This window comes from Brassica oleracea, chromosome C5 (assembly GCF_000695525.1).
Source record: "Brassica oleracea var. oleracea cultivar TO1000 chromosome C5, BOL, whole genome shotgun sequence".
Taxonomy (NCBI): domain Eukaryota; kingdom Viridiplantae; phylum Streptophyta; class Magnoliopsida; order Brassicales; family Brassicaceae; genus Brassica; species Brassica oleracea.
This window is the reverse complement of record NC_027752.1, coordinates 23977484-23988316: the sequence shown is the minus strand read 5'-3', so window position 1 is coordinate 23988316 and position 10833 is coordinate 23977484. Positions and strand designations below refer to the sequence as shown.

Sequence of the window (10833 nt, the reverse complement as noted above, 5' to 3'; positions counted from 1 at the left end):
GTATTGATGACATGTATATTGTTTGTCTTACAAAAATGCAAATGTAATTTTAAATGAAAAATAAGTCAAATGTTATGATATTCATATTTTAAAATCATTTGATCTTTTGTTAAATGTAAAGTCAAGATTGACACTATTTTATACTTACATAATTTACATTTTTGAAAAATAAATTTATATTAAAATTGGTAAATTACCAAGTTATATGAAAATATAGGATGAAATTTATTTAAACTATAACAACATTTTATATTAAAATATAAAATAAAATAATATTAATAAAATTTAAAATATAAAATGAAAAAATGTTAACATTTTTTTTTAAAATGAAATATATTAATTTTATAAGAAAGAATATCTTTTAAACTTCAATAATAAATTTGATTCTAAAAATTATAAAGCCATAAAATTATAATATATGAATATTAATTAATATATTTATAAAAATTTATCAGTCAAAAATATTTTTATCAGAAACAGAAATTTGTTTAATAGTTGCAGAAAAAAAAGAGTTCAAAGAAACACAAAACTCAAATTTTATATTACAAAGAGCAGACGTCATCGATCCGTGTCGTAAAACGGCACCAAAAGACACTTTCAACGGTTAGATTTCAATCACTCACTCACTCTCCCCATCGTATCGTTTGCATCTCTCTGCAACCTTCACCTTTTTATCTCTTCCTTCCACAATAATTTAATTTCGTTGAAAGTAAGAGAAAAAAAAACGAAAAGACAAATTTCTCTAAAAAATCACAAAATCTCATCACCTTCTTCTTCCTCTGTTTTCTCTCTCTAAATCCATGGATCCTTCTCTGCCTCCTCCGTTCACTGCTTTCCCTCCCTTCACCAACTCCAACCCTTTCCCTCCTCCCCAACACCCCTTCTACGGCGCCGCCGTTAACTCCTCCGCCGTCGCGCCGCCTAACAACAACCAGTTCTTTCAACCATCGCCGCCAGTTCCTTCTCATCCATCCGTTAACCACCCTCATTACTCCGAAGTAAGCTCTGGTACAGTTTGACTTGGCTAGGGTTATCTTTTCAGTGACTGGATGTTTCTTTCTTTCTGTGTGTGTAGATGATTTGCAGTGCGATCTCTGCTTTGAACGAACCAGACGGGTCAAGCAAGCAAGCGATTTCGAGGTACATCGAGAGATTCTACACGGGGATACCTCCTGCTCATGGCTCTTTGCTGACTCACCATCTCAGGACTCTCAAGAACAGTGGTGTTCTTTTCATGGTGAAGAAATCTTACAAACTCGCAGCTGCTACTCATCCCACTAGCGTAGCTGTTGCGGCTGCAGCTGCTGGTCTTGAACCTCCCAGATCTGATTTCAATGAGACCCAACAGTTACCTGATCCGGCCACGATTTCTGCTCCTCAAACTCAGAAGCGTGGTCGTGGTCGTGGTCGACCTCCAAAGGCAAAACCCGCCGATGTTCAGACAAACGGAAAACCCACCTCGGAACAGAACCAGTTAGCTGTTTCTGAGCAGATGCAGGCTCAGACACCGCCAGTTAAGAGACCACCAGGTCGTCCTAGGAAAGATGGAGCTTTGCCGACATTGAAGGCTTCCGTTTCCGGCGGTGAGGAAATTGCGAAACGAAGAGGGCGGCCACCAAGTGGAAGAGCGGCAGGGAGGGAGAGAAAGCCAGCAGTGGTGTCGGCTCCGGTTTCCGTGTTTCCTTACGTTGCTAACGGTGGTGTTAGACGCAGAGGGAGACCGAAGAGAATTGACGCAGGTGCTTCTTCTGTTGCACCACCACCTAAGGCAGAGGATGGGGGAGAGCAGGTTGCCAAGAGAGGACGAGGACGGCCTCCTAAGATCGGAGGTGTGATTAGGAAGGCGATGAAGCCAAAGAGAGGTTATTTTCGTACTGGAAGACCCGTAGGAAGACCCAGAAAGGTAAACAATCTTTCTCTCAATGTCTCTGTGATATCACGTTGAGACAATTACTATTATAGATCTTGATGTTTAAGTTTAAAGTTAGAACTTTTGGTCTTGTGAATAAATGTCACTTTCCACTCTGAATGTTGTCTCTTTCGAGAGAGTATCTAATTAGTTTCTATCTACAGTATGATTACGTTCGTATCTCTCCTTGTTTTTTTTTTTTTTGGTGTACTATTTATTATTTTAAGATTTCTCTGTTTGGTTATCAGTGGCTCGCTTTTGCTTGTAATAATTGTTTAGAATTACATAGGAAAATGCACAAACCGTCCATCAACATTTTAAAAAGGATAAATCTTTGTTATTTAATCAAACTTCAAGATTTTTGTGTGTTTCAAACTCTTTAGTATTGTTGACTATCCTCTAGAATTTGTTTATGTATCATGTATAGATGAGTTATCTTAATTATTTTGCATTTTTCAAACACAGAATGCTGCTTCAAAGGGTGCTTCCGGACAACAAGATATTAGCTTTGGTGAACTCAAGAAGAAGTTTGAATTGTTTGTAAGTCCTGTGTGATCCTTATCCTGGTTTCATCTCCTTCTGATTCCATAATTTTCCATGCTTAGGCTGCTTCTGGTCTTCTCTTGTTTATGCAGCAAGAGAAAGCTAAGGAAATTGTTAATGTGTTGAAAGCTGAGGTCGGAGGAAGTGATAATCAAGCTGTGGTTCAAGCTATACATGACTTGGAAGAGCTAACGGTAACAAAAAGGGAGACAACAGAGGAGCCACGCCACATGGAAGACGTGCAGCCAGATGAACTATACTTTGAAAATGAACCCCAGCCCGACGGACATGGACAAGGGCAGGTGCAGACAGAAACAGAGGCTATGCAAGAAGCTCTGTTCTGAAAAGAGCCGCCTTGGCACAACTTTATAAAAGCTAGCAAGTGGTGGTGAGTTTGTTCGTCGTGTGTTCCATGGATTTTTTTAATCTTAAGGGCGTTTGGAGGAGAGAAAACAGAGAAAAATGATGATGAGTGTGTCTCTAACCAAACAACAAGGAGAGGTAGGGTAATGTCTGTAAAGTGATTAGGATGTTGCCATTGTTCATGTACCATGTCTCTGTTTTTCCAGGGTCCGTATCTGTGTAGGCTTTTGCTTTGTTCCCTCATGTTTCTTAGACTCTGTTTTGCTTATTTTATTTGGTCTCTTAGCCTTGTAGGAGGAGTTCATGTTTCTAATAAACGTTATGTAATTTTTACTTCACTTCTCCACTTCTATGATTGTTCTTGCGTCTCTTTATGTCAACTAGAGATTTTTTTTCCGCGCTCTGCGTGGATTGTGTATGCGTGGATTGTGTATTTTAATTAGTTATTATATAATGTTTGTTTGTTGTTCCATTTTCTTTTGATATATTTTCTATTTTTTCATGTTTCATTTTTCTTTAAACATTTATTTAATAAAGTATCATACCAATTTTGTTTTAAAATGTGTGACAGTAATTTTATATTGAGTTGTTATGATATAATTTTTTTTTTATTTGGTTAACAAAGAAGAATAGCAAAAGATATTTTTTACATATTGAATGTTAGGTTAATTAGTTGTAATATATTAATTTTTATTATTTTATATGAAATATATGAAATATATTCAAATTGTGTTTATCTATTAATTATTTTAAATAAACGGAAAGGAAAGTGTATATCCATTTTAATATTTCTAATATCTTTTACGTCTGTATTTTCTGATGTCAGTGCTAGAAATTTATGGTAATTTCCAATACGTGTATTGCGCGTTATTATTTTTTTTGTTTTTGTTTTCATTTAAGTTTTGTGATTGAATGATTCTGAAATGATTTATATATAATCGTGTGATTGTTTTTTTCATTTGAATTATGAGGTATAATTAATTTTGGTTTGTATATGTGTTTTTGCTTGGTTTTTGTTATTTGTGTCCGCCTTAGTTCTTCATTCTCTTGTAACTTTTTTTTTGTATATACACAATAAACTTTCCCCATAAATTTTGTTTTTTTCCATTAATTCTTGACCGTTTTCATCCCACGTGAATAATTTTTTTCTTACTCAAATCATATTCATAAATTTATGAGTGTATTGTGAAAGATTCGTTCGTAGTTTTGTGACACCATCTCTATCACCTTTGAAAGAATGTCCATATATATACAGCAATACCTTCAGTTACTATTAGAGTACATGAACCGGACAATAACTCAATAAGGTTAAACATGGTGTTTGATCAAAAAGAAAAAATAAACATGGTGTGTTTTTAATATTCCCTATGTTCCCGAAAGTAAGATTTTCTAGAGTTTTCAAGTTTATTAAGAAAATAATAAATGTTTACAATTTAATCTACAATTTACTTTTCAATACAATTTCCAATAACTATCCACCAATAAAATTTAATCAATTCAAATATTCATAATTAATGTTTCTCAAAAGTATACAAAGTACCTTAAAAATATAGAAAATCTATTTTTGTGGAACAAGAATAAACTCTAGAAAATCTTACTTTCGAGAACGGAGGGAATGACTGGTATCAGAAAATATGTGGTGTTATTAAACCTTTTTTCAAAGTAAGTGACTGGGATCAGAAAGATTAAAATAAGCAATAATGTAGGGTATCAATTCATTTTTCATTTTTCTTCATGATCAAACTAGGTTCCTCTTATATTTTAGACATGTATTCTGGAAATTTGAAATTGTAATGTTTGCTTACTTCCTAGGCTCAGATCCCTTAACCTCTTATTAAAGGAGAAGCTGTCAACTGTGTTTCCAATACCTAATACAACTTCTGTTGTAATTTTATGTTTTATATAAATAAAATATATGTCAAAAGAAGAACTCACAATTTGTTATAATTGTAAATGTAATTATATATGGAATGATGAATAAAAGTTAATTAAACTTTAGTTGTAATCTATTTAATTACTCTTTTGTTTAGGTTATTTATGCTTTTATAAAAAATAACTGTATAAGTTTTCAATTGATTTTAACTTTGTTTTTGCTTTAAAATCATTGAATTCCAACTAAAAGAGATTGTTTTATACGCTTTTAACTTCTTCCATTTAGAGTTAGGGTATGAGTTCCAAACAATACTTAAAACATGAATATATGATTGTAAATAAAGTGATAATTGATCTTCTTTTGGAACTTATAAATAATTGATCTTCATTAACTAAATATTCACAACACATCAGTTTCTAGGGTCCAAACAATCATTTGAGTGATGTGACGTGTTACTTTGTTTCCTCATAAATTCTATCACTCTCTTTCAATCCACGGTTCTTGCTTTGACTCTCTTATTTGAGCCACTTCATTTTTGTTACATGCATGTTCATGTAGATTCTAATGGCACCACTGCTGCAATTCTATAGAGTATAGTCGTGAGTAGCTTCTAGTTCCATAACTTAGGATCATAAGCGATTAAAATCAGTAAACCAAAACTAAGCACATAGCCACAGTCAGGTCCTATTCAATTTCCTTATGTTATCCTTGCAAGACGCAAGAGAATCTCCCCAGTATTCAGCTCTGCTCCTCTAGATTTTGTTGATAATTAACTCGTATCTTTGAGCCTTTCTTCTTTTCCCTCTCAAGATAACTCGGCCAGCCAATGGCTTTGTCTCTGCTTTCTCTGGAGCTTCTCTCTGCTACCAATGTTATCTCCCTGTCACCATTCCTGCGTATCCACTTGAGCGCCTCTGTGGAGCTAAAAGAGGAACATGGTCTTGACTTCAGCTTCCAGCTTGTCCCAATCTTTTTACCGGCTTAGAAGATGGATACACTGGCCTCTACAAAACGGTTTACATGAACATAGAAATACATGAGAAGGGGCAGCCTTGTTTTTAATTGTTTAATGTAATAAGAGTATGAACAAAGCAGACAAACCGAAAAAATTGTACGCATGACCACAAAGGGTATGTGCATATGTGAATCTTTAATTCAGTTGGATAGCTATCTGAAACATCTTTAGAGCAGCTTCGTGATCTTAACACAAACTGTAGCAATTCCCAACAGCCTTTTCAATTAAAAAAAAAGTAGCTATTAGTTGAAGAAAATATAAAAAGAACCAATAAGAGAAACCTCTGGTGAGGAAATAATTCAACATCATGGATAGTCGAGGCAATTGCCCAAAGTATCATCAACATTAAAATTCTAAAAAGCAGTGAATTCTTGTGAAGCAATTCAAACCCAATTAAAGTAGAGCACATGAATTGCCTTTTTTTACATTAGAAGAAAAACAGTAAGGGACACACAGAGGATATGGTCATCTAGCAGAAGAAGAGGTTAAGAGGTAATAAATCCAAACGGGCAGAAGAAGAGTTTAAGAGGTAATAAATCCAAACGCATCCAATAACGTCAACGTAATTGTAAAATACAAACCCATAAATCATCGTTCAGTAGACTAACAAAGGGTATGAGGAAAGAAAGAGAGAATATCATACACTGGTTATTCTTTTCTTCATTCTCTCGGGAGAAAGGGTCACTCTCCAAAAGTAGTATAGATGATGATGCCATCAAGTTGGGTAGATGGAAAACCCAATCTATGAAGCCTCTCATCCTACCTGCACAACAACAAAAAAAGGTCAACGCTGACGTAGCTACGATCAAATGCATGAACTACAAAAGGCTAAAGGTTGGTTTATACAGCTGCAAACGATAGCTAAATATCTGTAGAACAGATGACAATGTCATGAATGCATCTTTATGAGCTGAAAAAGAAACTCGGTTCCCCAGATTTTCATGAATCTATGTTCAGCAAGTGGGCTAATTGGAACACTGTAACCTAAGAACCGCAATGAGTCATACGAAAAAATGAAAGAGAATCCAACGGAAAAGAAGAAGAGAGTCTAATTCATTACCGCACGATACTCAAAACTGTAAAATCCGTGGGAGAAAAGAGGTTGAACTGAAGGAACTAAGACAGTCATTACAGCAAAAAGAAGTTCAAGGCAAAAGAAAATCTCTGCAGTTTTAGGTTTAGGAATAAGTTAGTGCCAACAGCTTGTTTGGTGGTTAAAAGTTGCGGGTGTCAAAGTCTGTACTCAGACGTATGCGGTTAATCATGTTGGTTTCTTGAGATTAAGATTGAAGAATTAATGAACATTCTAAGAACTATTCCGGGATGCTGGAGATAGGGGGTCAACTGAAATAATCTTCTGAGCCAGATAGCCCAACCCCATCTCTTCTTTCAGGTGCTTCAATAAAATGAGACACAAAATCAGTAAAAGTAAAACATTAACATAATAATCTTGCATGTTGATCTAAAATCAAGCTCTAAGTTAACATCATAGGACAAATTTTACTATGAAACTGCATCTGCTATTCTTTAGACTGTAGAGGCACCAAAACTCGCCAACTTGCTCTGTCCATTATGTCAAGAACCGGCCGTTGGTAGAGAGGCTGCTCATTGATGAGCTTCATGTGCCCAACTACGTCAGCCACAATCATTGAAGAAATTAGTCCTCGAGGGGAGCCTTAGCAAAGGTACAAAATTTAAGTAAATAATTATAGGAGGTGACAAAAAAAAAATCTTATTGTAGAGTCACCTCTTAGGCGCCTCAAAATCTTTTAATGAATGGAAACTGAATCTATCTGAGTCAATCACCACCTGGTTGTCTTGAAGCGGAATTGTGTGTGAAACTAATGGAGAGACTGTGACCGTCAAACAAATGGTACAACAACACCCTTTGGTAAATGAAAGAAGTTAGTCACTGGATTTGGAAACTCAGACGGAACATAATCGGAAGAGGACAATGATTTCATACATGTTCATTGGTCATAAGCAGTTCAACACTAATAAGCATACCCCCTCTGGATGTGTTTTGTGCTTCCCATAAGTGTACTAACCGGAAACAGAGCTCCGCCTCTCCCAAACCAAGAGTGAAGTCGTTGAAGATCAGAGTTGTGGGTTCCTTGCCATTAGATTTCGCCATTTTGATAGCGCCATTGGTTCCTTCGACTATTAGGGTCTGATGACTTTTGTGAAGGTGAAAAGCCAAAGCGTGGAGACATATATATTGTGTGGAGGCGGAGAATTGAAACAGTAGATAGCGTGAGAACGTTTCAGAGAAATTTTGGAGGTTGAGATAACGGAAGAGATTTTCAGAGGAGGAGGAGGAGGAGGAGGAAGATGAAGTGGATGAGTCTGCGTGGGTTACGATCTGCTTGTCAAATAATTTGGGTCTATTCACGGGCCATTTGAAAGCATAATTAAAAAAAAATAGCAAATGGGTTAAATGTAAAGCGAAGGAAGCCTTAGAATTGATCAACGATTAATCTAGGTGATATGAGGGTTAGATGAAGCTGACATGTCATTCTTTAATTGGTTGGAATTAAGTAGCCTAGGTGAGCAATTTAAGAGGAGCTCATATCCCTCTTTCAGTATCGTTAGATACTATCTCATAAGTCATTAAATTTAATATTGCTTATGTCGGTTGCTTTGTTTAGACTTCAAAATTAGAAATCCGGTTTTAAGTAATTACTGCAAAAATAGGTAGGAGGCAAACGATATACTCTTCCCTCGCACCTTTTGAACCATTAAACAACCATTTTTTTCCTCCAAATTTTTTAGAATTTGAAAAAATGGGTATTTTACATTTTTAGTTATTCAGTTTTCTTTAGAAAAAAAAAGCGAAACGAAATCACAAAATTCTGAATTATTATGTAAAACATTGCTATTTAAAAAATTGTAACTAGAACTTATAAGTATTTTAAACAATAAAAAATATATTAAAAATATCATTATGGTGATTTATTTGGTAAATTCTGTTTGACCATTTTTCATTAACTAAAAATCTGTAAATTAATTCGGTAAATGAGAGAGAAAAAACAAGATTTGTCGATAACATAAAAAGAAGGACTCCAGGTGGACCCAACCCAACAAATTCAGAATCTCAGGGTCGTTCGTTTTGCTCTCCAAGCTCGAGCCATAGTGGCTACCTTGTAACCGTCACACACCATCTCGACTCTTTCTTCTTCGCCAAGCGTTCTTCAGTATCTCACTCGCAGATCTTCGTCCTTAGGTGAAACAAACAAGGTACGTGCATTGCGAAACCCTAGTTCTTCGTCCCTGGATCTTTAAGAGTTCTTCAAGGTTTTTAAGCAGAATCGAGTTTGTATTGTTTGTTAGTTAGTTTAGTCTTCGTTGAAGTCCGCTTTCTAGGGTTTCGATTCCGTTGTCCACCTCACGAGCGCTATTTCTCTGATTCGAATCTTAGATTCCTCATGGCGAAAACAGCTAGAACTCCTTCCGCGTCTCACGGAACTGGTCCCGAAGCTCCAAGATCCGATGCTGCCGGCAACAAACTTCCTTCTGACTCCGCCGCCGGCTCACCCGGTGCTACTGATTCTCAGAAACGCGGCCGTGGACGACCGCCGAAGTCCAAATCCGACTCTCAGAACGGTGCCGTTTCAGCAGCTCAGCCGGCTAGGAAACCAAGCGGTCGCCCGAAAAGAAACGTAGCTACAGCAGCTGTTGCGCCTGCGCCTGCGGCAGCAGGTAGGCCAAGGAGGTCGAACACTGTGCGTGCGACGGAGTCTCAGGTCACGGCTGGAGATGGAACTAGGAAGCGTGGGAGGCCAAAGAAAGATGATGTGGCAGCTCCAGCTAAGAAACGTGGACGGAAACCTAAATCTGAACCTGTTGCTAAGAAGACTGTGGGCAGGCCAAAGAAGGTAACTTCTCTTTCACATCCTTGTCTTTAATAATTGATGCGTCCAAATTGCTTAGAGAAAAGTCGTATATTACTAAGTTTTTGGTTATTCTCGACTGTTGTGTGTAGTAGAGACTTTGAAAAGATGTGCATATTTGGTTAGTGTAATCTTATTAGATTTCCTAAAGCTTTTTTTGTTTGTTGTATAATGTGAAAATGCAAGTGCTTGGTATATTTGGCAAGTCGTTATTATCTCATATGAGTCAATGTACCTACAACCATTTAGTTTATGTACCATATTATTATGCTTATACAACTGTTTATATACTTATGTGTTATGTCAAAATCGGTTTTCCATGGATGAAGGCAACAGAAGGTGCTACTGGGCAGGGAGCATCAGACCCAAGAGAGCTCAAGAAGAAAGCCGCACTCTTAGTAAGTCAACCATCACCAGTTTGCTTCTATAGTGATATTGGTTTACGGTACTGTATACATTTTCATCAGTTTGGTTTACACATTATATGTTTGTGTGGGATCACAAAAGATAACTAGGAAACATATTTATCATGATTGTAGATTGTGTAGTTTCGCTTCGAAGATAAGATGGACGGAAATGAATGATCATTTGACTAGTTGAAAAGGAAAGAAGAAAAACTGTGTCATGATAATTGTTTTGAATGAATGTATTGTTGCAGCAAAAGAAAGTGAAGCAGGCTGCAGATAAGCTGAAGATAGCAGTTTCAGCAATCGAGGAGGTTCAAGAGATAGCTGCAGGAATGTAGAAGCTGTGATGTGACACGTCCACAAAAATCTTAATGGTGTTAGGGAAACATTTGTTTGGAGAATTTAAGACTGATTGATTTGATGTTTGATTTCTAAATTTAGGTTTGTCTGTACGTTCGCAGGGAGTGGTACAAGAAGAGAAAACAGTTTTAGTGTTAATTGGTTCGTACTCTTTGGTGATCTCTTGTGTAGCTGTTACATGGGGAATCTACCCTTGTGAGTTTTAACTCTTTTGTTCTGAATTGAATGTTTTGTAGTGACTAAACTGTGTTATGCTTTGTCCATACATATTTCTGCGAAACGATTCATCTCTCAGTTTAGTGGTTAAACCTTGTCTTCCACAAGATGATATGACACCCTATACAGATGAAGATGAGTGCTTTAGCTGAAAGAAGATTGGTGATCATTGCTCCCTTCTCTGCAAACATAGGCAAGGTGAAAGATAGTGTATCGATTGTTAAAAAAAGAGAGGAAAAGACGTATGCAACCTTCAT

General features: G+C 36.5%; 2 protein-coding genes across 2 annotated transcripts; both read left to right on the top strand.

Moving 5' to 3' along the window:
- The first annotated feature begins 699 nt into the window (after positions 1-699).
- LOC106295692 (histone H1-like) lies at positions 700-3195 on the top strand. The gene is made up of 4 exons (XM_013731660.1): positions 700-998; positions 1076-1903; positions 2375-2449; positions 2545-3195. Exons 1-4 carry the CDS (start codon positions 801-803, stop codon positions 2794-2796), a joined length of 1353 nt encoding a protein of 450 aa, XP_013587114.1. The 5' UTR covers positions 700-800; the 3' UTR covers positions 2797-3195.
- A 5537-nt stretch (positions 3196-8732) lies between these two features.
- On the top strand, positions 8733-10616 carry LOC106344013 (putative DNA-binding protein At1g48610). Its single transcript, XM_013783389.1, has 4 exons — positions 8733-8940; positions 9122-9578; positions 9923-9991; positions 10252-10616. The coding sequence occupies exons 2-4, from the start codon at positions 9129-9131 to the stop codon at positions 10336-10338; spliced, it is 606 nt and encodes a 201-aa protein (XP_013638843.1). The 5' UTR covers positions 8733-8940; positions 9122-9128; the 3' UTR covers positions 10339-10616.
- The last annotated feature ends 217 nt before the right edge of the window (positions 10617-10833 follow it).